Consider the following 24,621-nt stretch of genomic DNA (forward strand, 5'->3'; position numbering starts at 1 on the left):
TCCTCGGGTATACCCACTCCATGGAGGACCACCTCCATGACCCACTCTAATGAACATGACGCATGAAACGAAAGATGTATGATACTCATGTATGATACGCCTGTATCATATCTACCCAACACTGCACACAAGTCACACTTTGACACTTATTATTAACAATATATGCCTGTGTTGTTTTCTTTCGATCGTGTAACTAATTTGTTGCGATTCCTTTTATTTTTTATCACCATATGACTTAAATATTTCGTCGAATATTGCTGTTTTGCGAACATCGAAAAACAAAGAACTAAAAATTCGTATTCAAACGTCAACATTTGATTGAGGAAAAAGGTGAGTTACTACAGCACGATATCTGTCAATAAAACAGATTGTCATCCCGTTCAACTTTAAAATCTATAGCAAAATCAAAAAAAGCAGAAGTAGTTGTTTTAGTTAAGGCATTTTATGTTCACGCATATTCATTGTATGCGTAGTGTCTATTAACTTTCTGTTGAGATATGTACTCATTTAATTGTTGGGTTGTTTTTTTTTTCTTTTAAATAACCTCATCAGTCAAACGTCAGCTTTTTTCGTGAGTTGTACAAATAGAAAGTTTTACAATGAGTAAAATGACAATTATAATCACTCGAAAGACTTTTTTTTAACGAACTGAGAAACATTATTTTCTTGTAGTCAATTTTGTTTATATGCCCAACGATTCCCTTTTTTTGACATTGTTGTAAATATGTCTTATATGATTGGCAAATGATATTCTTCAACAAAACGACAATCAATAAATTCACGGTCAGTGTTTATAAGCTGCGATAGAGAAGAAAACTTATGCATTTTATCATAAAATCGAATTTCTTAATTGTTTGCACAACATATAGTAAAGAAATGGCTTACTTGGAAATATATTTTCTCTAATTCAGTGATAATTATTTTTTCGGAAACATCAAGAATTTCTCAAAATTAGCATCATCAAGTTTTTTAATCAAATTTTTGAATTTTATTGTTTTTTTTTGAGAGTTCAGACACTGACAGTCACGGATTTGCTACCATTTGGAATCACATTAATGATTCGCCACCATTTTACGACGATGACGTCCAGTGATTTCTTTGAATCATAACATCGGATAAAAAATTGACAGAGGGGAATGGTGTTTACATTATTATTTTATATATCTTATATCTATATTGTTCTCGTCAATTTATATACCTTCTTAATAAACACGTATTTTTCTTATGGATTCAAAATACGAAAAATTTTAATTTATCTTATAATTGATCGCGTTAATTTCATGTTTCTATCTACATTATTTCCGATGCAGGTGTAATATAGCTTGTTTTCACATTTCAAGGTGAGCACATTATAATATTATTAAATAATTAATTCAGATAACCGATTGAATTTAGTTAAAACCAGTTCTATATCAGTGACCTCATCAGTGATTCCAAGATCCACTTGGCAGTATTTAACTTTTTTTTCTGATTAATATTTTAATTTCTAATAAGTAATGTATTGCAGATGAGACGACAAGGACAAGATGTGATGCAAGTGAATTTGGCTGGAATCAGACGAGACATTGTCAACCTTGCTCATAATTACAGCAATGCTCAGGTAATATTTTCAAAAAAGTTTGACTATTTTAAAATATACAAAATAAATAAATTACTTAGAAATACTTGACTAAAAAATCTTCTGAATTTATTAAATTTTATTCAGAAAGCAGTTCGGAAAGCTACCAGCAATGATCGATGGGGACCAAGCAGCACGCTAATGGCTGAAATTGCTGACTTAACATATAATATGGTAGCCTTCACTGAAATTATGCAGATGCTTTGGAAACGTCTTAATGATCATGGAAAAAACTGGCGTCATGTTTACAAAACATTAGTTTTACTTGAATATCTTATCAAAACAGGCTCCGAAAAAGTAGCTCAACAGTGCAAAGAAAATATTTTTGCAATTCAAACACTGAAAGATTTTCAATATATGGAAGGATCCAGAGATCAAGGAATAAATGTAAGGGAAAAAGCAAAACAGTTAGTGGCCTTATTAAAAGATGAAGAACGACTTCGTAATGAGCGAGCACGTGCACTAAAAGCCAAAGAACGATTCGCTCAATCAGTCAGTGGATTTGGAAGTGATGGTACCGGTTCTGCTATGGGTGACGTAAGTTTCATTTAGAAAAGAAAGTATTTAACCAACGAATAGTTTTATTGATATTTTTAAAGACACCTATATATTAACTAATTTATAGGCCTGTTCATCAGATTGGGAACCTTACAAAGAAAAAGCTGAATCAAAACGTAAGTATCAAACTTTTTATGAATTTTCGTTAAGTTTTCGTTAGCTCGTTAATATTATTGGTTTGTCACAACTCGTTATATAAATAATAAACCTACAGAAAAAAAGGTTTTGCGTTAGAAAATGCTCGTGTTTATTTTATTTTTTTGAAATTAGAAATATTTATTGCAAAATGTATACAATAACATTCAGCTGAACTAGAAACAGCAAGACCCCAGACTGTAGGTGAGGAAGAGCTTCAGCTTCAATTGGCTCTTGCAATGTCACGAGAAGAAGCAGAACAAGAAGAACAGAGAAGGCGCAGCGACGACGTAAGACTTCAACTTGCATTGAGTCAAAGCCAGCAAGACTTCAAGTAGGCTCAGATTAATTATTTATTTATTTATTTATTTATTTGAGTTTATGCCCTTGACTAACAGTCTTTTAGGCTACATATAATTATAAGTTTTAACGACATGCAAAAATACAATAATTATTAATAATCGTTTTAATTATTAATTACGTAAATATTAAATGAACATATTTAAAATATTGAAAATTTTTAAAAATGAAATAATTAATTAAATTAAATTTATTTCTTTTTCTTGATTTGACAAAAGCTCCATATAATTTGATTTAAATACTTCTAATGTAACTGACGTTATTTTTAATGGTTAATGATTCCACAATCTTGCTCTTCAGTTCATAGATTTTTTTCAAGGTCATGAGAACATGAAATTGTAAAACAATTCATTCGTATCATCACCTGTTCTTAAAGCCCCATTTACGTTATGTCTATACTTGGTTTTTTCATTTAGTAAATGATTACGACCAAATTTTATCGATTTTTGAAACAAACAGCCTACAAAGGAATTGATTCTATTTTTTAATGATAACTAGCCTAATTTTAGTCTGTCACTTAAAATATGACCTCTTTTTTCTCTTTTTAACAACAAATCTTACACAAGAATTGAAAGATAATAATGAAGTTAATGAAGAGATCATTTTCCTTCTAAGACATTCAGTTGTTGATAAATCCGAGTTCATATATAACGTGTGCAAAGCAGTATAGGCTTGAGAACATACATGAGACATACTTATCACGATATTTTACTACACAAAATATTTTATCACATTTTTGTACTCTTAAATATTAGTATTTACATAAGTATCTGGTACTTTAGCTGATCTAATTTTATTTAATTGAATATTTTTACCAAAAATAGTAGCTACATTTCATTAATATTTTATATTTCAACATAATTTGAATATCACATATTAATTTTATTTTATTATTAAATAGAGCACCTCCATCCGAAAAGGCAAGCCATATCCTTGATCTACTAGATGTGAGTTTAGGAGAAACAAGTGGTGAAGCAGCTGCAGTTGATCCTTGGGGTGTTCCTCTTTCACTGCCGCCATCAAGACCTCAGGTAAACATTAAGCCTAGAAATCTTGCTTTCATCTTAAAATATTTATTCGCTTTTAACGCCAACGCTGCTGTTTTTAATTTCTTTTTTTCAGACTAATACTATTGATCCTTGGGACATTACAATAACTAGTGATCCACTTAAAGTAGCAGATCCTTGGGCACCAGTTCTATCTCAGCGTCCAAGTAAATAATTGCTTATTTTAATTTAACTTTTAAAAAAACGATACATGTCAATCTTCATTAAATCACATCATCTATATTGAGTATTGTTTGTCGAGTTGTAGTAGCTGCTGTTGATCCCTGGCAAGCACCACTACCGATATCATCTACTGTGTCGCCAAGAACTGTGGATCCTTGGGTATCACCTATTAGTGATGTTTCAGCAACACCACCCCCTTTTATCAAAAATTCATTACTTAAACAAAACATTGGTCTTAATGCTCAATCAGCACACAACGCTATGGATTTCGATACCAAGTGCTCATTGTTATGTGCTCCGAATTTTCCAGAAAATAGTAATAGACTCAATGGCTCCCGGAATGAATTCAATAATTTTGATTCTCCAAGCAGTACAAACACAAGTCCGTTAGGCGAACTTGACGAGTTTGATGTTATTAGCAATAGAGACAAACTTGGTACAAGTCCTCCGATGGTTGACGATGGTAATCAATCTTTAAAATTTTTAATATTTGAGTATGGGGAAAAAAAACCAAATACCCATAAAGTACTGTTTAAAGCTAAATTATTAGTTCTCGTTGTGACTGAACTTTAGTTTTTTCAAACTATAATACAACTATTTTTCAGGAATAACTATTTCATCTGATCCATTTTACCTAGGAAGCTTGAATAACAATCTGCCACTCAGCACTGGTGCAATAAAAAAAACACCTCAGTCATTTTTGGGTGAAAATTCAGCACTTGTTAATCTCGACAATCTCGTCAGTACTTCGATGAAGCCGTCTGCACCTGTACCAGCTGGTAAATTTACTTTACAATACCGTTTTTTTTTCCTGAATTATCTAAATGACAGTCAATTACAACCGTTTGAATTTGATTTGTGTAAAATAATGAAAAGTCCAATAGCACATTTATCACCATTCTGACGCTCACATTTTCTTGCATCGTACAAGTATTTATTTCCTATTTAATATCGGATTGTATATTTTTCGTGATACAGCATTTCAATGGAAATAATTATTGTGAGTATTGGCTGAATTAATCGAATTTCTTTGTCGGAAAAGCATGTGAATTAAAGTATTTACAGTCTAAAAGAAATGTGTTCAGAAGAAAAAAAAAATTCTTATGAGTCGAATGAAGATGTGTTTAATAGTTGATAACGTACTTTATTGTCTATTTTATGTATTTACTGTTTATTTTCAGCTGTTGCTTCTTTTCCGGTAAATCCATTTATTGCAGTAACACCACCACCACGCCCTACGATTAATCAGATTCGTCAGGATCCTTGGATAGGAAACGCGGCAGCTTCATCAACAGCGAATCCGTTTTTATCATAGCTATGCTTTGCAACGAGAAAGTAAAGTAAATAAAATACGATAGTATTGAAAATATACAAAATTTGGGATTACGGAGCGTTGAAAAAAATAATAAAACAGTCAAAGAATAAGATTTTTAATTTTTTACTCATTTAATTGTGTTTTTTTATAACTAAGCAACTATGTGATTTTTGTCGACCTTATTTTTTAGCCATTGAGCCATTCGCCACAAACAAAAAAGTTTTTTGGCTCCCTAGGGGTGCGTTCCGTAGAGGACCGCGGTCTACCAAAAATAGGCGTGGTTTATCATGGTGAATTTAATTTCGTTGTAGTGTCAGCACTGCTATGTATTAGAAAAATGATACATACAATTTAAACATATATGTAATACTATGAATGAAATTGGTCATTTTTATGTTTATAAAGTTGGATAAAAGATGGCGATATGTGGCGATTTGAAAGTAAGGAGATGGCGATACGATGCTCTGAAAAACTGGTAACCCTGACAGAACATTACATGCCTGCATGCGAGAAACATTCATCAATATATTATTTTCTATTTTCTTCTGATTGATTAATATCATCAGTAGCAAAGATGGTAACAATTCGACGATATCTTCCAGTTTATAGATAAATTTTAAAAAATTATCAAATTCATATAGTTTCTTCTAAATTAACGGTTTCAATAAAATTTAGCAAAGTTTGAGAAAATTTGACAAATTTTGTCAAATGTTTCCAAAGTTTATTTAAAAAAAAACTTGTCAAATGTTTTCAAAATTTATCAAAAAAAAAAATCATAATTGCCAAAATTCGAATGTTTCCAAAATTTACTAAAATTGACATAGAAAATTTGACAAAATTTGCCAATGTTAACCAAAAACTGGAGATTTTGGCAAACTTTAACTAATTTTGGCAAATTTTGTCAAAAATTTTTTCACCAGCAGTCCAATTCACAAGGCAATATTTTTAAAATTTAGGGCCTTTTTTTTCCGCTGATGGCGCTTGACAAAATTTTTTTTATATAGATTTCACATAGAAAATAGAGTGGGTATAAGCAGAGTGAAGCCACCGAGGTCCCATTAGTCCGACATTTTGTGCTCGCCGTATGGAGCGAGTATAAGAGGTTTTCGTCACTTCCGAGCTCACCGTATGGAGTGCAATGGAGTGGGTATAAGAGGGTTTCGTCACTTCCGAGGTAAAAATCATCTATGGCTTCACTCTGCTTATACCCACTCTAATAGAAAAGCTCCACAAACGCCACCATCGGAAAAAAAACGCCCTAATGAGAACATCCTCTGCACCTGTATTCACGTGGCAAAAATGTTCTCATAAGGGCTTTTTTTTCCGCTGATGGTGCTTGACAATATTTTTTTTATATATAGATTTCACGTAGAAAGGCTTCACAGACGCCACCATCGGAAAAAAACGCCCTAATGAGAACATCCTCCGCAGTCCAATTCACGGGGCAAATTTTTTACAATTTAGGGCTTTTTTTTGCCGCTGATGACGCTTGTAAAAATTTTTTTTATATAGATTTTACATACAAAAGCTTCACAAGCGCTGTGAGTGGTGAAAAAAAGCCCTAAATTGTAATGCCCTGTGAATTGGACTGCTGCAGTAAATTCATCAACGTGTATAAAAATTTTATTAGAATTAAAACATTACACGAGAAAATGATTCAACAGTTATTATTATGACTTCTTTAAAAAATTGACTCATGAGTTCGCCTGGAATATATTCAAGTATGCTAATATGATGAAATAGGTCAACTTGGCAAATAGGTCTCCCAGATTAATATAATACGTTTTTCATGAAGAACGACAGGGAAAATATATTTGTGATATTGAGTGATTATTGAGTTGAATTATCTGTGTGATTATAATCTCATAATTACTGTATTTATTATTTTTTTTTTGCAAGCTAATGAAACGATCTTTTTTCTTAGCATTTCATGATGTTCCTTAGAACTTGTCAAAACCCTCCTTGCCCACATATCATGTCTATTATCTCATTTTTTTATTGTAATTTTTGAGATTATTCAAGTAAAATGCACACAATCATTTTTCGTTAGTTGATTTATTAATGAATATTAATAAATTCTTGAGATTAGATATTATGTTGGATGTTGACATATTGTTTTTGGGCGCCAAATATGTGTATAATGGCGGATAGGCAAAATGGCGTCAGTAAAATAGTTTAAAAAGAAAAATGTAGAGGCGCTTTTAATGTATGATACATGGCGTATGATAATGGAGATGTATCATACTGTATGATACAGTGTATGATACTGCTGTATGATACACCGGTATCATACCTACCCAACACTGCATACGACTATGGCAGCTTCACATGAAAGCAACAACAAGCGCCTTCATATTTTTCTATCGCGACTAACATTTCTTGTCGGCGAATCGTTATTGCGGGACCCGCAAAAACTCCCGCAATACGGGACCAAGAATAGCACTCCTGAATACGGGTGCAGTTGTGTTCGGTTGGGTTTTGGGGTCTTCGATTCTTAAAAAAAGAATCGATCTTCAAGAATCGATTCTTTTTTTCGTGAGAGTCGGATAGCCGATATATTTACAAAAAAAGTACTCGATTCGTAAAGAATCGATCCAAAAATCGTCTCATTATAATTTATTTTTTATTAATTCTTTTTCATACATTATTTATTTGTTATAACAACATCAATGAAAAACCATGAAATTAAATGAAAAGAATGATATTTAAAAAAAGAAAATATTATAAATATTAATAATAAATAATTAAATATTATTATTTAGTTAATAAGTGGCAGGAGTCACTGTCCCCAATCATCAAGTGTTAATGAACCCAAAAGTCCATTCAAAATTTTTTATTAACAAAATACGAAAATAAACAAAGTGATTAACACCAAACGTACTCAGATGAATTGATTTTTAAGGTTAACTTTGTTGTTCTTGTTGCTTTCTAATTTGTTTTTTTCCTTTTTTTATGTAAAAAAAAGTTCACAAAAAATAAAAAAGATGGCCTAGAACAATACGCTTTGTAGCGGCAAAAAACAAGTCCGATTCTTTTGGCGATATTTGGTGCAAAAGAATCGTGAATCGATTCATCGGCTCTAAAAAGAATCGGATACTCGTACTCGATATGAATCGATTCACTACTCGAGTACTTAAAAAATCGCCGAGAATCGAAGATCCCTAGTTGGGTTTGGTTGGGTTAGTGACGTTAGTGTCGTCTATGCAGGCATATATGTATACCTATGCATTTTCCAAAAAAATTTTGGCCAGAATCGTTACTTTAATAATTATATCGCTCTAAAAGTCAAATTTCTATGATAAACCTGTTTCCTCTCATCTTTTTCATTGTGCTCTACGATATAGCTGTTAACGATGGCTCCAAGTCTACTCGATGTTGTGTATAGAAGACTTATATTAACAAAATTTTTCACCAAGGGTTGGGGAACGCCAGAAAATTTACGAAGGTAATTTTCGTTAACTGTTCATCCGCTAACAATTTAAGAATACTTAAGTTGAATTGTGTTCTTCAAGTGAACTGATATAAATAGTGTTATATGAACAGAGTTCTAACCTCAGGCAGTTTTCTAACCATTTGTTTCAGAATTTTCGAGTTCAAAAAAGTAGTCGCTAATCGGAATGCATGCTACAATCTCATCCCTCGTGATTATCCTATCACAATAACAAAGGTAGCATCGCTAAATAATTACAGTTAATATTTTTTTTATAATTTGCAATATGCATTTGTATCATATTATTATTTTAGGATGAAGAGTGGTCGGATTGTCATATTATTGAAGGTTGTTTCGAAACACCTTTCGAACGTCATTTACCAAATATCATGCCTGAACAGACAAAAACATCTTATTTTCAACTTATTTTACCGCGAAGATGGACATCACATAAAGCTCAACCAGTTTGTTTGCATTTAGCCGGAACAGGAGATCATGTATGTAGTTTTTGCTTATTGACAAGTTTTCCCATCATTTTAAATGTTATAATGTATATAGGTTTCATAATGGTTATATTGAGTATTTAAAAATTAAAATAGCCAAAATATACTACTTTCCGAAAATGTTAGTTAAAGATCTACCAGCCCTGATTTGGGGGCGGGCGGTTTTTTCGTCCACAATGACAGTTAACAAAGGATTGAAAAAATTTAACTGATAGTTAGTTAACGAATGGATTTAGTTACCGACTGCCTTTTGATATAGTTTTATATTGAAAATATTAATCGATAAGATGTCAATCCTTAGTTAGTTAATGATCCATTAATTTTTTTAATGCTCAGTTAACTGTAATGGTGGACGAAAAAACCGGCCCTATGTCGTATCTTCTTAATATGACGTGTCCTATGATTGTCAACCATAGATGAAAAATATTTAAATATTGTTGAACATGATAATATGGTATTGATTAAGAACATAATAACATATCGCAACTTCAATGTGACTCGCCCAGGACAAACACACAAAAACTGACTTACGGTGTTACTCCAGTAAAGTCAAAATAGTTAGAGACGAATGTAATTGATAAAAAACGATTTTATGCAAAGAAATACATCTATTCATAATTTTTTTTTTGTCCTAGGTAACTTTGTTTGTTTATAGTAAACTATTAAGGCGGTATGTCAAAATATTGAAAAAAAATTCCCTCTCACAGATTTTGATCAAAGAAGGCTTATTTTTTAAGTGAAATAAAGATCTATTTTATCAAATTTTTTTTGTAATTTTCTACCACGATTTAAGTGAGATAATTAGAGTCAAAGTTGACAACAATTAACACTTTTTACACACGCATAGGAAGCATTGTCACGTTTTTCCTTCTATTGAAAAAACGCTCTCACAGAAAACCTTCATTTTACTACAGCTTATACTTCATTAAATTACGAAAATAATAAAAAAAAAATCATTGATTTCTACCAAGGATTTTGAAAGTTATTAATTATTTAAGACAAAAGTTTAGAGTCAAAAAGTACCGGGCGAAGCATTGAAAATCTGCTGAAGTAGATTAGTGTGTGTAAATACGAGCCGCCAACACTCATACTTCTAAAGACGCGGCAGTCAAGTATAAAAATTTTAGACAGTAGTATAGGGGGCGCTTATTATTTTTTTGAACTATGGTTATTAGGGTGCCACTTTGCACTCAAAGAGTCGTCCTACTTTCTCAAAAACTATCAGTCTGTAGAGGAAAAAAAAACGAATTTTTTAGTTAAACAATAATTTTCTGACCTAAAATATTTTGTTCATAGAAGAGAAAAATAATTTTTTGTCTTTGTCTAAATACATGAGTGGGAGTGAGAAACAATATTTTTTTCTTTTTTCTATCCTTTTCGCACTCAGAAAATATTATGTTTTCATACGCCATCCGCCAGAGGCCTCGAGTTTACTAGAGTAACACGTTAAGCGCTTTTACAAGAACGAATCAATAGTAATCAATAGCTATTACAGAGCAAATAGAAACTATATAATAAAACGTCGAAATTGAATACGAACTAATAAATATGATAATAAAATACTAAATTAATTTATTCACAGTTTAGACACATTACTTTATGACACTGAATTTGGCAGCCACTTCTAGCAGCAAAATATTTTTTCCAGGGGCGAAGTGCCTCGTAGTGCCCCGACATATTATAGAAACTTATTGTAGCTTTTACCAGGATAATAAAATATTGAGAGACCTCCATCCTCTGATTTTTTTTTCGTAGATTGTTGTAGACAATATTAACAATGTCTATGAATTTTTCTAGGATTTTTCCATGTGGCATTCCATGCAAAAAAAAAATTTTCAAGTTTTTTTTTTTTTAATATTATTTTTTTAACAGAAAGCCACATGGAAAAATTCTAAAAAAATTCAGAAACATTGTTTATATTGTCTACAACAATCTAGAAAAAAAAATCAGAGGATGGAAGTCTCTAATTGTGATTTTTTTCGAGTATACGGTTTAACGAAATATTTAGACTCTGTAATAATTGAAAAATACATTTACAGACCTCCATCCTCTGACTTTTTTTTCCTAAATTGTTGTAGACAATATTAACAATGTCTATGAATTTTTCTAGGATTTTTCCATGTGGCATTCCATGCAAAAAAAAATTTTCAAGTTTTTGTTTTTTTATTTTTGCATAGAAAAGCCACATGGAAAAATTCTGGAAAAATTCATGAACATTGTTAATATTGTCTACAATAATCTAGAAAAAAAAAAATCAGAGGATGGAGGTCTTTAAATATATTTCTTTTTGTAGCATACCGTGTGACAAGATATTCAAACTTTGTAAATTTTTAATTTTTATTGACATTAAGCTATATGTGGAACAAATATTTTTAAATGATGCCCTGCCAAAAGAAATTATTTCTTTTCATTATTTTTCGTTCTTCGAAATTTGTTTAAATTTTTATTATATTAATGGAAATACTTGGATAACAGGTCAATAAATAAAAACATTTATTAGCTTGAAAGATATATTTTTTTCATTTATTATCTTTAAAAAAATTGGAGCAGAATTGAAATGGATCAGCATTCTGTGGGAATGTTTTTATTATTGTAGGACGTTTAATGATTCCATGACGTTGGCCTTCTTCATTTCTTTCATTCGTTTTCTGATTTTCAAAAAATTCAAACAACTCTCTCCTGATCTCTGTCCGATCTAATTTTTCTGGGAACCTTTCTTCATCTGCTTCAACAAGCATTCTTGCAATTATTTTCCGCGCATTAAGTGCATCTTTTGATGTAAATTGCATTTTCAATCCGTTACAAATGGTATGCCCCCATAGGCAAACCCATATACCACAGCTGTGACCGTCATTGTGCAATGGTATATTTTTTGGTACATATACAGTCCATTTTTCATTAATTTTTTTATCACTTGAATCATTAGCATAAATTTTTAAAATCTCCATAATTCTTGTAATTACATAATTTGCTGGATCTTTACGAAGTGAATCAAAGCAAATCATTTCCTTTTTTTTTTTGATTTATTACCATTAAGGTCCAATGATTTTTATTACCAACATGTAACGGTAATATTAAAACATCAAATAAATTTAATTTGTGACTAATCAGCCAATTTTTCCAACCTTGGTTTGCTTGGTCTTCAAGTATTGCTTCTGTTAAAATTGTGTCGATAAGTAGAACTTTCTCTCCTCGATCGCGTGCAGCATCAACTTGCATTGCCAAAAAATCGTTGATTATATTATCGTTGACCAATATACCTGGATTCAAGGTCAAAAAATCATTTTTGTCCATGACATACCCTCCAATTGTCTTTGAGTAATTAGGAAAATTGTCGGGATACTCATTGTTGGTTAAATCAAAATAATTGTTGTTATCTAATGGATCTTCTGGTGATTTCAATGATTTGTTCCCAACGTCACACTCATGTGTGAGAATTTCTTTTGATAAATCACTACAATTTTCAACATTGGGTTTAACTGAACGATCACTAGCAATTTTTACTGGTTCTTTTTTTTTTGTTTTTTTTTTTTGCCAATCTACTTTTTACGGATTTTTTAAGATGTATGTTGCCTTTTATCTTCTTTTTCTTTTCTTGTCCTGGTTTACGGTTCCAATACTCTTCAGCTGTATTGTCATGTCTTTCATGAGCTTTTTTAACAACACGATTTCTATTCAACCTTATTTTTTTTTCTCTTTCTGTTACTTGAAGAAATTTTCTTTCTTTTATTCGGCCAGCTAATATATTCTCTTGATTTTGAATAAATCTAGGAAGAGACTGCTTTTTTTTACCGTCATGAATCGAATGTTTAATTATTTTATGATAATTTTCAATGGATGCATTCGACGCACGTGGTAAATCACATGTATCTCCAAGTTGAATAGCTGACCACACAGGAGAATAAATCATCCACGTTCCCAACATATACTTGACGATTTGAGGACATTTTAATTCATCTTTACCAAGAGGACGATACTTCTTGTTCAATTTTTTAGTAATTGCAACACAATCTCGATGATACAGAGAATCTTCACCCTGCACTCTCTTAGCATTGATGGAATTTGAGTAATCAATATCTTCTTGCTCTTCGAGAATGGCAATGTCATCACCTTTATCATCATCATCATCATCATCTACGTCTTGGTCACTTCTACAAGCGTCGAGGTAATCGAGACATTCATCTCGTTCTTCATCTGGTATTTTCATAGCAAATAATTTATAAAATGCCTCAAAAATCAGTAAGCCTTCTTCGAATGATTCGCATTGAATTAAACCTGAAAATGCAGCTGTTGCAATATCAGTTTGAATGTCTGTCAATTGCTTTGTTTTCATGAAGCGTCTTGCCGTTTTAATCATATGTGACGAACAAACATGAATTTTTGTTAAATATTTTATTCTATCTGATTTTTGATAAATTAAATTGATATAATCGATGATGTCCAGTTTATTTAAAGCATATGAAGTTGCTCGCAATAAAGCCTGGCTAAAGTCGATTTCAATTTTATTAATTATTGGTGCTCGTTTTGACAATGAAGAAAGTCGATACATGACGGTGTTTAAAAAATATTAAAGATGAGGAACTGCATGAGCAGAACTTATGAATTCAGCAACTGGAAATGGTCCTTGATTTTTTTCTTTATTACCTGGTAAAATCAAACTATATACATAAACTGGTTCATCACTATCAATTAGACAGCCAGTTGCGTCCAAATTACAGCCAACTTTTTTTTTATTTTCACCTTCTCCTTCACATATTCAATGCAATAACTGCTTCTCAGTGAACAGCATAATGTGAATTGGCAACAAACAAAATACTTGAATGTAATTATTGAATACTATCCCGGTCCATTTTTTTTCAAACTTTTCAATCATTAATTTCATAAATTTAATGAGATCTTTACTAAGGTCGGTTTTAGCCAGTTCTTCACTCCGTTTTTTTTGTAAAATAGATAAACTAGGTATACTAGAAAAATTACCATTTTTTAGTTTGTCGGGATCAGCATTAGTTAATTATTGATATCTTAATTTAACATTTGAGCAAGACGAAGATTTTTCAATAATTTTTTCACGTACAGTACTACTAAAATGTCTTCTGTAATTTTCAACAGGTTCATGACAAATAGGTCCTTCTCGAAAAACTAAACACTTAGGAATAACAAAAACACTTGGTATTCCTTTGTATGAAAACTTAAAACGGGTACATTTGCTATGGTAACATTCAGCAGTAGCTTGAAACGAGATAATAGATGTTTTTGTTGAATAAAAAAGCTTGTGATTTTTAAAACGTAACGCACAAGAATATTTTTCACTAAAAGAATCATATAAACTGTGAGTCCAGCCTTTTTTTAACTTTTTAACAGTTGTGTTTTGTTTATTTATTTTTAATTCTAAATCAAAAAAATTTTTTTTACAGTCAACTCACCATCATAATAAATCCATACATTACGGTTTATTTTTTGTTTATGTACTGTAGTTTGAAACTGTAAATTATTATTTATCTTTATATTTATACTATTAATTTTTAATTCTTCATCCAATCCAAATAAAGAGTCATGAACTTCTTTAATTTGATCAGTGAATTGATCTTTTGAATTAGTCAAAAGTATTTTATTATTGATAATATCATTGTAATTATTTATTTCATTTGAAATTTTATTATCAAGTATTTGATTTAATTGTAGAAGAAAAAATTTTTTTATCAACATCATCATGATCACTAAACGAACCAACACCTTGAATAGAGTCAACAGATATATTAAGTCTTTCATTTTGTAAAACGTTAAATTGTTTATTGAAAATAGGGAACGAGTTTTCTTTATCACTATCACTGTTCATTTCATTTAATTTTAGTACGTTATTTTGTGAAGAGGTACCACAGATCTTGAGCATTTTATTGTTTAAATCATTAATATTTTTATTTAAAATAGTAAAAGAAAGTTCATCTTCAGAATCACTTGACAAATTATTATTATTTATTGATGTATTACTTTGAATAGAATCATCAGTTGTATCAAGAAAGTTTTGTTCGTCATTATCAAATCGTTTATCAAGAACAGAACATGAATTTTCTTTTTCACCATCACTCAATTCATCACAATCAATCACTGATGCATTGTCTTTAATAGAATCAACATCAATATCAATTTTTTTCTTTATTTTACCATTAAACTGTTTATTAGAACTACAAAATAGATTTTTTTTATCACAATCAATAGAAAATTCATGATTCACTATTGATACGTCATTTTGAATAGAATCAAGAGATGAATAAGGAGTTTTGCTATTTACAGCATCATCGAAAGTAGATACCGGTCTAATTATATTATTATTACAAGATGTATCACTAATTTTCGACACATTATCTTGTAAAAAGTCTATTGATTTGGCTTTCTTTTCACGACAATTACTATTCTTTTTTGATATATTCGTTGAAATTTTATGTAAATGAATTAAAAAATTTTCAGTTATTTTATCGACATTATCACGTAGTTGTAAAAAACATTTGTTGACATTTCTTTTTATTGCTTTTTCACCAGCATTTGGAAAAATACATTCATATATATTGTACCATACTGAACCTTTTTTTTTACGTTTTGAATCTGATGATTTTTTTAATAAAGAAATAATGTCTTCCGCGTCTTTACAATTTGTACACGACAAAATTGCTCGTGCGAGCATTTCATTTGTAACTGTCGTCCTTTTTAATGGCATATTGAAATTATTTTCAAAATTAGAATTAAATTAAAACCAGTAGTTATAAATTATTAATTATTACACTTGATAGAAAAAAAATAAAGAAAGAACACGGCGAACAGCAATACATAATTGACACTGAGACTAACGACGTGACAATAAAAAATAAAATTATGAAAAAAAAAAAAAAAAAGAAAAAAGAATTTTATAACAGAATCAAAACACAAGAAGCGAGAGGTCAACAATGAGTAGGATACATTGGGGTGCCGTCTTTTTTTATTTTATTTTTTTATTATTATGTATTTTCACCAACACTTATAAATTCTTTTTTTTTTTTTTTTTTAACATAAATTTATATTGGTATTTTTTTTTTGTTTTTTTTCGAAATAAAAAAAAATAAGATTAAAGAGAAAATTAAAACTCATCTCCATTACCGACTTAATGTAAAATTGAGTGAGTACTTTTTTTTTTTTTCAAGGTAAAAAAACTTTTCTGATTTAATTATTTTCTTTGATTATTGTAGACAATATTAACAATGTTCATGAATTTTTTCAGAATTTTTCTATGTGGCTTTTCTATGCAAAAAAAAAAAAATAAAAAAACAAAAACTTGAAAATTTTTTTTTGCATGGAATGCCACATGGAAAAATCCTAGAAAAATTCATAGACATTGTTAATATTGTCTACAACAATCTAGGAAAAAAAAATCAGAGGATGGAGGCCTGTAAATGTATTTTTCAATTATTACAGAGTCTAAATATTTTGTTAAACCGTATACTAGAAAAAAATCACAATTAGAGACTTCCATCCTCTGACTTTTTTTTTCTAGATTATTATAGACAATATAAACAATGTTTCTGAATTTTTTTAGAATTTTTTCATGTGGCTTTCTATTAAAAAAAAAAAAAATTAATAAAAAAAAAACTTGAAAATTTTTTTTTTGCGCGGAATGCCACATGGAAAAATCCTAGAAAAATTTATAGACATTGTTAATATTGTCTACAACAATCTAGGAAAAAAAAGTCAGAGGATGGAGGTCTCTAATTGTGATTTTTTTTTGTAGTATACCGTGTGACAAGATATTTAGACATTGTAATCATTAAAAAATACATTTAAAGACCTTCATCCTATGTTTTTTTTTCTCTAGATTGTTGTAGACAATATTAACAATGTTCATGAATTTTTCCAGAATTTTTCCATGTGGCTTTTTTATGCAAAAAAAAAAATTAATAAAAAAAAAACTTGAAAATTTTTTTTTTGCATGGAATGCCACATGGAAAAATCCTAGAAAAATTTATAGACATTGTTAATATTGTCTACAACAATCTAGGAAAAAAAAGTCAGAGGATGGAGGTCTCTAATTGTGATTTTTTTTTGTAGTGTACCGTGTGACAAGATATTTAGACATTGTAATCATTAAAAAATACATTTAAAGACCTCCATCCTCTGATTTTTTTTTTCTAGATCATTGTAGACAATATAAACAATGTTTCTGAATTTTTTTAGAATTTTTCCATGTGGCTTTCTGTTAAAAAAAAAAAATAATAAAAAAAAAAAAACTTGAAAATTTTTTTTTCGCATGGAATGCCACATGGAAAAATCCTAGAAAAATTCATAGACATTGTTAATATTGTCTACAACAATTTAGGAAAAAAAAATCAGAGGATAACATTTTATTATCCTGGTTAAAAGTTATAATAAGTTTTTATCAATCATTATAACGCGCCTGAGTGCCACCTGGCGCTTCGCCCCTGGAAAAAAATATTCGGCTGCTAGAAGTGGCTGCCAAATTCAGTGTCATATTACTTTTACCTAAATTATCTTTTCTTATTTTAAAATAGCAAAAATTGAATTATGAAGTTATAAGGTTAGAATATGATGGAGCTGAAACTAGCGCCCGACCGTTCCGCGCCCTATAGTCTACTTGGCTAACTCTAGCGTCAGTATATTATAAAAATTAAAACCCTCAGTTTCTACTTGTAATTGATATATTTTGATGTTCTTTATAATTATACCAATGGCAAATAATTTTAAAATATGTTTTCCCCACCCCAGAACACCATAAACGCGAATTTTCTATGATTTTTCTTGTTATTCACACGAATTATCTTTGAAAAAAATTAGATACCCTTACTTACTTAGTCTACTCACTGTATTTAATTATTTTCTAAAACTTTACCGTAAAAGAATAATTTTAAAAAATGTTCCCCCCATAAAAGACCACCATGAACGCGATTTTTCTATGTTTTTTCTCGTTTTTCTCACGAATTATTACAAAAAAAAATTAGATACCCTTACTTACTTCCTCTAATCAATGTATTTAATTATTTTCTAAAACTTTACCGTGAAAATATAATTTTAAAAAATATTCCTCCCATAAGAGACACCATAAATGCGATTTTTCTATGTTTTTTCTCGTTTATCTCACGAATTGGTAAAAAAAAAAATTAGATACCCTCACTTACTTAGTCTAATCAATGTATTTAATCATCAACACGGCTATCCAGCCAACTGAGCACTTAAAAAACTTAAAAAACTTAAAAATCTAGGGATTTGTGGTGTGGAAAATATGGTGTAAATTAGATTTAAGTTTTTTAAGTTTTTTAAGCTTTTTAAGCTTTTTAAGCCTTCATATGAAAAAGTTTTATATGAATTAGGTTTTTAGTTTTTCAATTTTTTTACCGAAAAAAAATAAATTCTGAAAATTGAGTGGCTAAGTGAAAAATTTAGCTGTTAAACATAGATAGATATTGTTTTTTTTTGCTATAATTGAGACTAAGTGATAAAGATGTAGCTAAGTAAAAAATATAGCTAAGTAAAAGATGTACATAAGGCAAAGATTAAGCTGGTAAAATTGGGTAGATATTGTATGTTTGGCTATAATTGAGACTAAGTACAATATCTAGCTAAATAAAAAATGTAGCTAAGTAATTTCTAATTATAGCCAAACACACAATATCTACATAATTTAACCAGCTTAATTTTTTCCTCAGCTACATCTTTTCCTTAGCAAGATTTTTTTTTTTAGCTAGATTTTTTACTTAGCTTTAATTATAGCCAAACACACAATATCTACATAATTTAACGAGCTTAATTTTTTCCTCAGCTACATCTTTTCCTTAGCTAGATTTTTTACTTAGCTTTAATTATAGCCAAACACAATATCTACATAATTTTACCAGTTTAATTTTTTTTCTTAGCTACATCTTTTCCTTAGCTAGATTTTTTACTTAGCTAGATATTTATTTAGCTAAATACATCTTTCACTTAGTCTCAATTATAGCAAAAAAAACAATACTATTTATTTTAACCAGCCAAATTTTTTACTTATCCACAGATCAATTTTCAGGGTCTATTTTGGTCTATTTTTTTTTAGGTAAAAAAATTGAAAAACTAGAAATCTTATTAATATAAAATTTCTTCATATATATAAAGGCTTAAAAAACTTAAAAAACTTGAAACACTTAAATCTAATTTACACAATTTTTTATCGCGTTTATGGTGGTCTCTTATAGGGAGAACATTTTTTAAAATTGTATTCTTACGGTAAAGTTTTAGAAAATGATGATATACAATGGAGCTGAAACTAGCGCCCGACAGTTCCACGCCATATAGTCTACTCAGCTAACTCTAGCGGCAGCATATACGTATGGGTAGTATTCGAGTATTCGAAATTGTCACTATAATTGTATGTATATCAATTCAAATATGACACTATAAAGTCAATAAAGAAATATATATTTTTGGCACATACCATTAAGTCTGAACTATTAAAAATTAAAATTTTCTTTTTGGCCCCACTTGATGAAAAATATATATCTATACCTACACTGAGAAAAAAAAACCTCAAAAATTGTTGTGAGAGCACAACAAACTAGAGGCGAAATCCTATCCTGTCGCTTTTCGTTGTGCTGCAACAAAAATTGTTCTATTGTTAAACAAAATTTGTTGTGCTACAACAATTTTTATTGTATCGTTGAACAAATTTTATTTAGCTGCACAACAATATTTACCATCCAATAATATTTGTTGTGTTGCTTAATAATATTTGTTCGGCTGCTCAATAAATATTGTCCAGTTTCAAGGCAAATATTACCGTGCTGCACAACAATTTGATTTTCGGGTGTTATCGGTAAGACTCGGTCTTGTTCGTGTGCCTCGGTATATCTACATGGCATTGTGTGGAATTTTCTAAGTCAGTCTAAGTTGAGATCAGCTTTTGTGTGACTGACGTTTTAAAAATGAATTAATTAATCCCAAGATGTCAAGTTTTAATAACATTTTAATCATTGAATTATAGACTAAAATATTTGTGAGCAACTAGATAAATAACCAAACTTGATATTTAACAAATCACATCAACAATAAAGTATGAAATTATATGAAAATGACAAACATAACCTGCATCTGTCATTTTAATGCAGAGATTTTTTATTTTAATTTTTAATAATTATAAATATGAAAAATAAATCCTTCCTTAATTGTTTTCCTTCTTCTTTTTAATTATCATAATGAAAATTTATTTCGTAATTTTGAAAAAAAAAAAATTTAATATGGTTTTAAATTTTTTGTTATGAGGAATGATAAAAATTATTAAACTAAATACAAAAATTGTTGTATGTTCAACAGTTTTTGTTTGGAGCACAACAAATTTTGTTGTATGTCTATTAATTTTTGTTTGGAGCATGACAAATTTTGTTAAACAGCACGGTAATTATTACTCTGCCAGATGAACAAAAACTGTACTACCGGCAGAACAAATATTATAGAGTTTCAACTTCGCCTCTACTTTGTTGTGCGGCACGACAATTTTTGTCCTGTTTTCTCAACAATATTTGTCGTTTTTTTTTCTCCGTGTAATATTAAAATTTTATTTTGGAAGAACTAGGTGAAACTTAACTTTTGTAAATTTGAAAATAACCAAAAAAAAACGAGATCATATTGAGAAAGAAGGTGTGAGAGAGAAAACAAATGCAATGTTATTAGACCAACATAATAACAAAAATCTGGCTTTTTTAATAAAAAACGCAATGTTCAAAAATTCATTCAATTTGTAAAAATAAAATATACCCACAATAAATTTGACTTTTTTTTTAAAAAAAAGCTTGATATCAAGTCATAAAATGAGTGAGTCACTATTCGGTGTGAATAGACTCGGTAGTGTTTTTGCGCTTTCATTTTTTTTTTAAATATGTATTTTTTTTTTTCTTATACTTGACACGAGGCACTACCGTGCCTCTCGATTTATTGAAGCTTACATGTTTTTGACAACTATATCTTTTTAATAATTAGTTCACATGTTGTTTCACTATAATTAATAAATAATTTTTTTTTCTATTGAATAAAATTTTATATTAATCTTTTTTTTTATTCATTAGACATGAACAAAAAGATAATTTGATTATATTTCAGTTTTTTTAATGATTGCTTCTTTTTTTTTATTATTTATTTTTTATTAAAAAATATAGTAGGGTTACCATATGCGAAATTCTATCAGGACATGTCTTGATTTGAGAACAGATGTCCTGATAAATTGTAAAAATGTCCTGATTTGACATAAATGTCTTGATCTGGCAATTTTTTTTTTATTTCCTAACAATGCGCAAAGAATCTACTTAAGGGAGCACCGCGTCGGTTAAGGAAATTATTATATTACTTTCACCCGTACGTCTTCAGATGGCAGACTTATACAAGTCTCACATATATTGATTCTTTCTTTGTTTATATATCTTGTCTACGTTCATTGACTGAAAAAATTATTAACAAAAAAAATCTCGTTATTGCACGTGTTTATTACTAAATGCTATTATCTATTCAGGTAAACTTCAGCTATTTGAATGGATAAACTTGGAAAAAAATGCTGAACGTGAATGGGATCAACTTGGTGATAGTATCATTTATCTTGAAAAAAAAAAAAACATTAATATTATAGAAAACATAATTTTTGATCAATTTTTAAATTTAAAATTTTTGAAAATTTAAACAAAATGATGATGAATTTTTTAAGTAAAGTTGTGAAAAAAAAAATTTTGGATTTTCTTGTTTCAAATAATTGTGAAGAAAGCTGCTCCGAAATTTCGAAAATAGCAGAATATTTTTTTGCTATAGCAGGACATAATGACAATTGTGAAAAAGTATTTTCCATGATAAACGCACAGTGGTCGAGTGAAAGAAACCAATTTCTTGTATAAAATATAAAACTCTTAATAACTGTATTTTATAATTTTAAAAATTATTTGTGTATTGATTTTTATAAATATTAACAAAAAGCAGGAAATAAAAGTATACTGAAAAAGATTAGTTTTGCTCAAAAATACGAGACTGAATGAAATTTAAAAATTAATACAATAATAATAAACAAATGTATTTAATATATTAATATTAATATAATTTATATTAATGTATTCAACTAATAAAGAAATTAATACCTTATTCCGTGTTATAACTAAGAAAAAAAAGTAAGGTAAGAAAAAAAAGACAAAAAAAGGGTGCAACGAATATAACGATATGAAGGTAGGAAATTATAATTTTTTTATTTAATATGTTCATCTTTTTGTTTTTTATTATTTATTCATTTATTTCCGTGACTATGTTAATAAAGAATCTGTTAAAACATTGAAAGAATCAAGAGAAGGTTTTGATATAGATCGATTTGATTCATTCGAAATTTGTATTATAATTTTTTATATTATTTAGGCTCCAACATGTCTGATTATGGAACAGAGATAAATTTATTATTCAACAATGTTGAAAGCTTTAGAGATCTAAAGATTATATATCGGGAAAATATTAAACGTTATCATCCTGATAAAAATCTTCAAGATCCTCGAGCAACTGAAAAGACACAGTATTTCTTGAATATTTATCAACAATTCGAAAGATATTTCTCAATTGTTAATTATTTTTTTCTACTATAATTATAATTATAATCGTCTAATATACATTTCATAATATAAATTATGTATTGTTTTATTTTTATTAGTTGAAAAACAACAACACCAATTAGTCGACTCGAAAGGATACCAAAAAAGACAGCTACTTTGAGATATATTAAGGTTGATTCTGGAAATCTGAAATCGCAACAGATTTTTTTTTTTTTTATCTTATGTTTAAATGAAATAATTATCTACATTGTCAATTTTCTTCAATTTTTTTTTTGTGTGGTTTTTTTGAGATATTTACTGTCAAAGTTGACAACTTTAACAAGCAAGGTATAGGCGGTACATCATATTTTTATTAATAACTTTTTCAAAACGCAACAGATAACGTTAAATTTTTATCAGTTTGTAGTGCTAGAAAAGACAAATTTTTGATATAAATTTTTAGTATTTCGTCTGTTGCGTTTTAAAAATAAATAACTTTAAAATTCAAAAATTTCGCGAGAAGCGCAGCACACAGACATGAACACAAGCATGGTTTCAGTGTACGATGTAATCTTCGCTTGCTAGTGTGTAGCCACGCACACACATACTACTAAAGAACTTAGTTTTTTCATCAGTGGCGCCACAAAAAATTTTAGGACACGGGAATAAAAAATAGCGTTATTGATATACGGGCCCTTCGTGGCATAAATATTGGTTCGGTGATGCGACTGGGAATCAACCTTAAGGCTGAATGTCAAAATATTTAAAAAAAATTCCCTCTCTGTGATTCAATTCAAAGTAGGCTCATTTTTAAAGTTAAATAAAGATCTATTTTATCAAATTTTTTTTTCAATTTTCTACCACGATTTAACTGAGATTATGAGTGTCAAAGTTGACAACAATTTAGCACTTTAACACTCAAGCATAGGGAACATCAGCACGTTTTCACTTCTATTGAAAAAACGCTTTCACAGAAAACTTTTATTTTACTACAGCTTATACTTCTTTATAAGCGAGGGGGGTGCTAGACAGAATGACATGTTTTAAATTGGCGTTTAGCGCATATGGTAACCCTATCTTTTTGCTATTCTAGTTGTTGATTGTACCAAATTTATTTTGTTTATTAACATAATAGTCAGCTGTCAACGTATAATACACACACACACACACACACACACACACATACGGACAAAAACAATATCGGTAGAAAAAGAAAGTTATTTACCATTTGAGCAAGTATATAAATACTGAGAAAGAAATGTTTTTGATAATTTATTTATAAATATAAAAGAAACAAGTTAATAAATTATGAAAACTAGATAGTTACAAGGAGGTAATTACAGTCTAACAGGTTGCAAAGATTTTTTTTTACTATCCAAAAAAATCGTGTTTTGGATATTGTAATTTCCAAGCAATATTTTTTACTGCACACTTAAAAATATTTACTGTCAACCTTTATCAAAAAAAAAAACTATATAGCTGGCCAATTTTATAATACAGCAATAATAATTATATACTAATTATAATAATAATTATTATTGTTGTTATTATTATTATTATTGATAATTAATTTAGCTGATTATTGATCGTTTATAATTTTATTTAAAAAATCACGACAAATATTTTGAAAAACTCTAAAACACAAGTCGCCCCGATGGCGCAGCGAGTATAACGTTAGACAGGGGAACTTCTCATTTTTTCCAAGTTTCTGTTTTTTAAAAATGGCTTTAATGACGAATAGAAGGACGTTGTTGTTAACTTGTTGAAACTTGGAAAAATTAAGAAGCCTAGTGGCCTAGAAGTCAAAGCATTTGCCCAGGAAAGGAAAAGACTCGGGTACGTATCCCGGTGGGGGAACTCCTTTTTTTTTTCCAAGGTACATTAATTGCAGTACTGAATGTTAATCCACAAAAAATT

The 24,621-nt window shown here is 29.3% G+C and overlaps 2 protein-coding genes across 12 annotated transcripts in view; both read left to right on the forward strand.

Annotated features, from left to right (window-relative positions):
* The first annotated feature begins 85 nt into the window (after window positions 1-85).
* LOC122859585 (epsin-2) lies at window positions 86-5,327 on the forward strand. Of its 7 annotated transcripts, none has more exons than XM_044163264.1 (11): window positions 87-330; window positions 1,508-1,600; window positions 1,706-2,155; window positions 2,244-2,292; window positions 2,483-2,645; window positions 3,573-3,702; window positions 3,794-3,884; window positions 3,986-4,363; window positions 4,506-4,679; window positions 4,879-4,900; window positions 5,082-5,198. In XM_044163264.1, exons 2-10 carry the CDS (start codon window positions 1,508-1,510, stop codon window positions 4,893-4,895), a joined length of 1,545 nt encoding a protein of 514 aa, XP_044019199.1. In that variant the 5' UTR covers window positions 87-330; the 3' UTR covers window positions 4,896-4,900; window positions 5,082-5,198. The 7 variants fall into 7 exon arrangements, with proteins under 7 accessions (XP_044019198.1, XP_044019199.1, XP_044019195.1 ...); XM_044163258.1 differs by lacking the exon at window positions 4,879-4,900 and adding an exon at window positions 1,014-1,340 and having other exon boundaries at window positions 88-330; window positions 5,082-5,327; XM_044163259.1 differs by lacking the exons at window positions 87-330; window positions 4,879-4,900 and adding exons at window positions 1,014-1,139; window positions 1,311-1,340 and having other exon boundaries at window positions 5,082-5,327.
* A 2,678-nt stretch (window positions 5,328-8,005) lies between these two features.
* Window positions 8,006-24,621, forward strand: part of LOC122859590 (protein ABHD18) — a 170,169-nt gene continuing 153,553 nt past the window's right edge. The window contains exons 1-3 of one of the 5 annotated variants that reach the window (XM_044163272.1): window positions 8,006-8,660; window positions 8,777-8,882; window positions 8,960-9,142. In XM_044163272.1, the coding sequence (XP_044019207.1) occupies window positions 8,569-8,660; window positions 8,777-8,882; window positions 8,960-9,142 (381 nt within the window). In that variant the 5' untranslated portion in view covers window positions 8,006-8,568. The remainder of the gene's footprint in view (window positions 8,661-8,776; window positions 8,883-8,959; window positions 9,143-24,621) is intronic. The other 4 variants (XM_044163273.1, XM_044163274.1, XM_044163275.1 and 1 more) reach the window with 4 other exon arrangements.

The sequence above is a fragment of the Aphidius gifuensis genome, linkage group LG6, assembly GCF_014905175.1.
Source record: "Aphidius gifuensis isolate YNYX2018 linkage group LG6, ASM1490517v1, whole genome shotgun sequence".
Classification (NCBI taxonomy): domain Eukaryota; kingdom Metazoa; phylum Arthropoda; class Insecta; order Hymenoptera; family Braconidae; genus Aphidius; species Aphidius gifuensis.

What these genes read in the sequence shown, in the direction of transcription:
- LOC122859585 (XM_044163258.1), top strand. Translation starts at nt 1,508, where the DNA reads ATGAGACGACAAGGACAAGATGTGATGCAAGTGAATTTGGCTGGAATC. An exon ending in CCGGTTCTGCTATGGGTGAC is followed by an intron (nt 2,156 to 2,243) that starts GTAAGTTTCATT and finishes ACTAATTTATAG; the next exon opens with GCCTGTTCATCAGATTGGGA. An exon ending in AGAAAAAGCTGAATCAAAAC is followed by an intron (nt 2,293 to 2,482) that starts GTAAGTATCAAA and finishes AATAACATTCAG; the next exon opens with CTGAACTAGAAACAGCAAGA.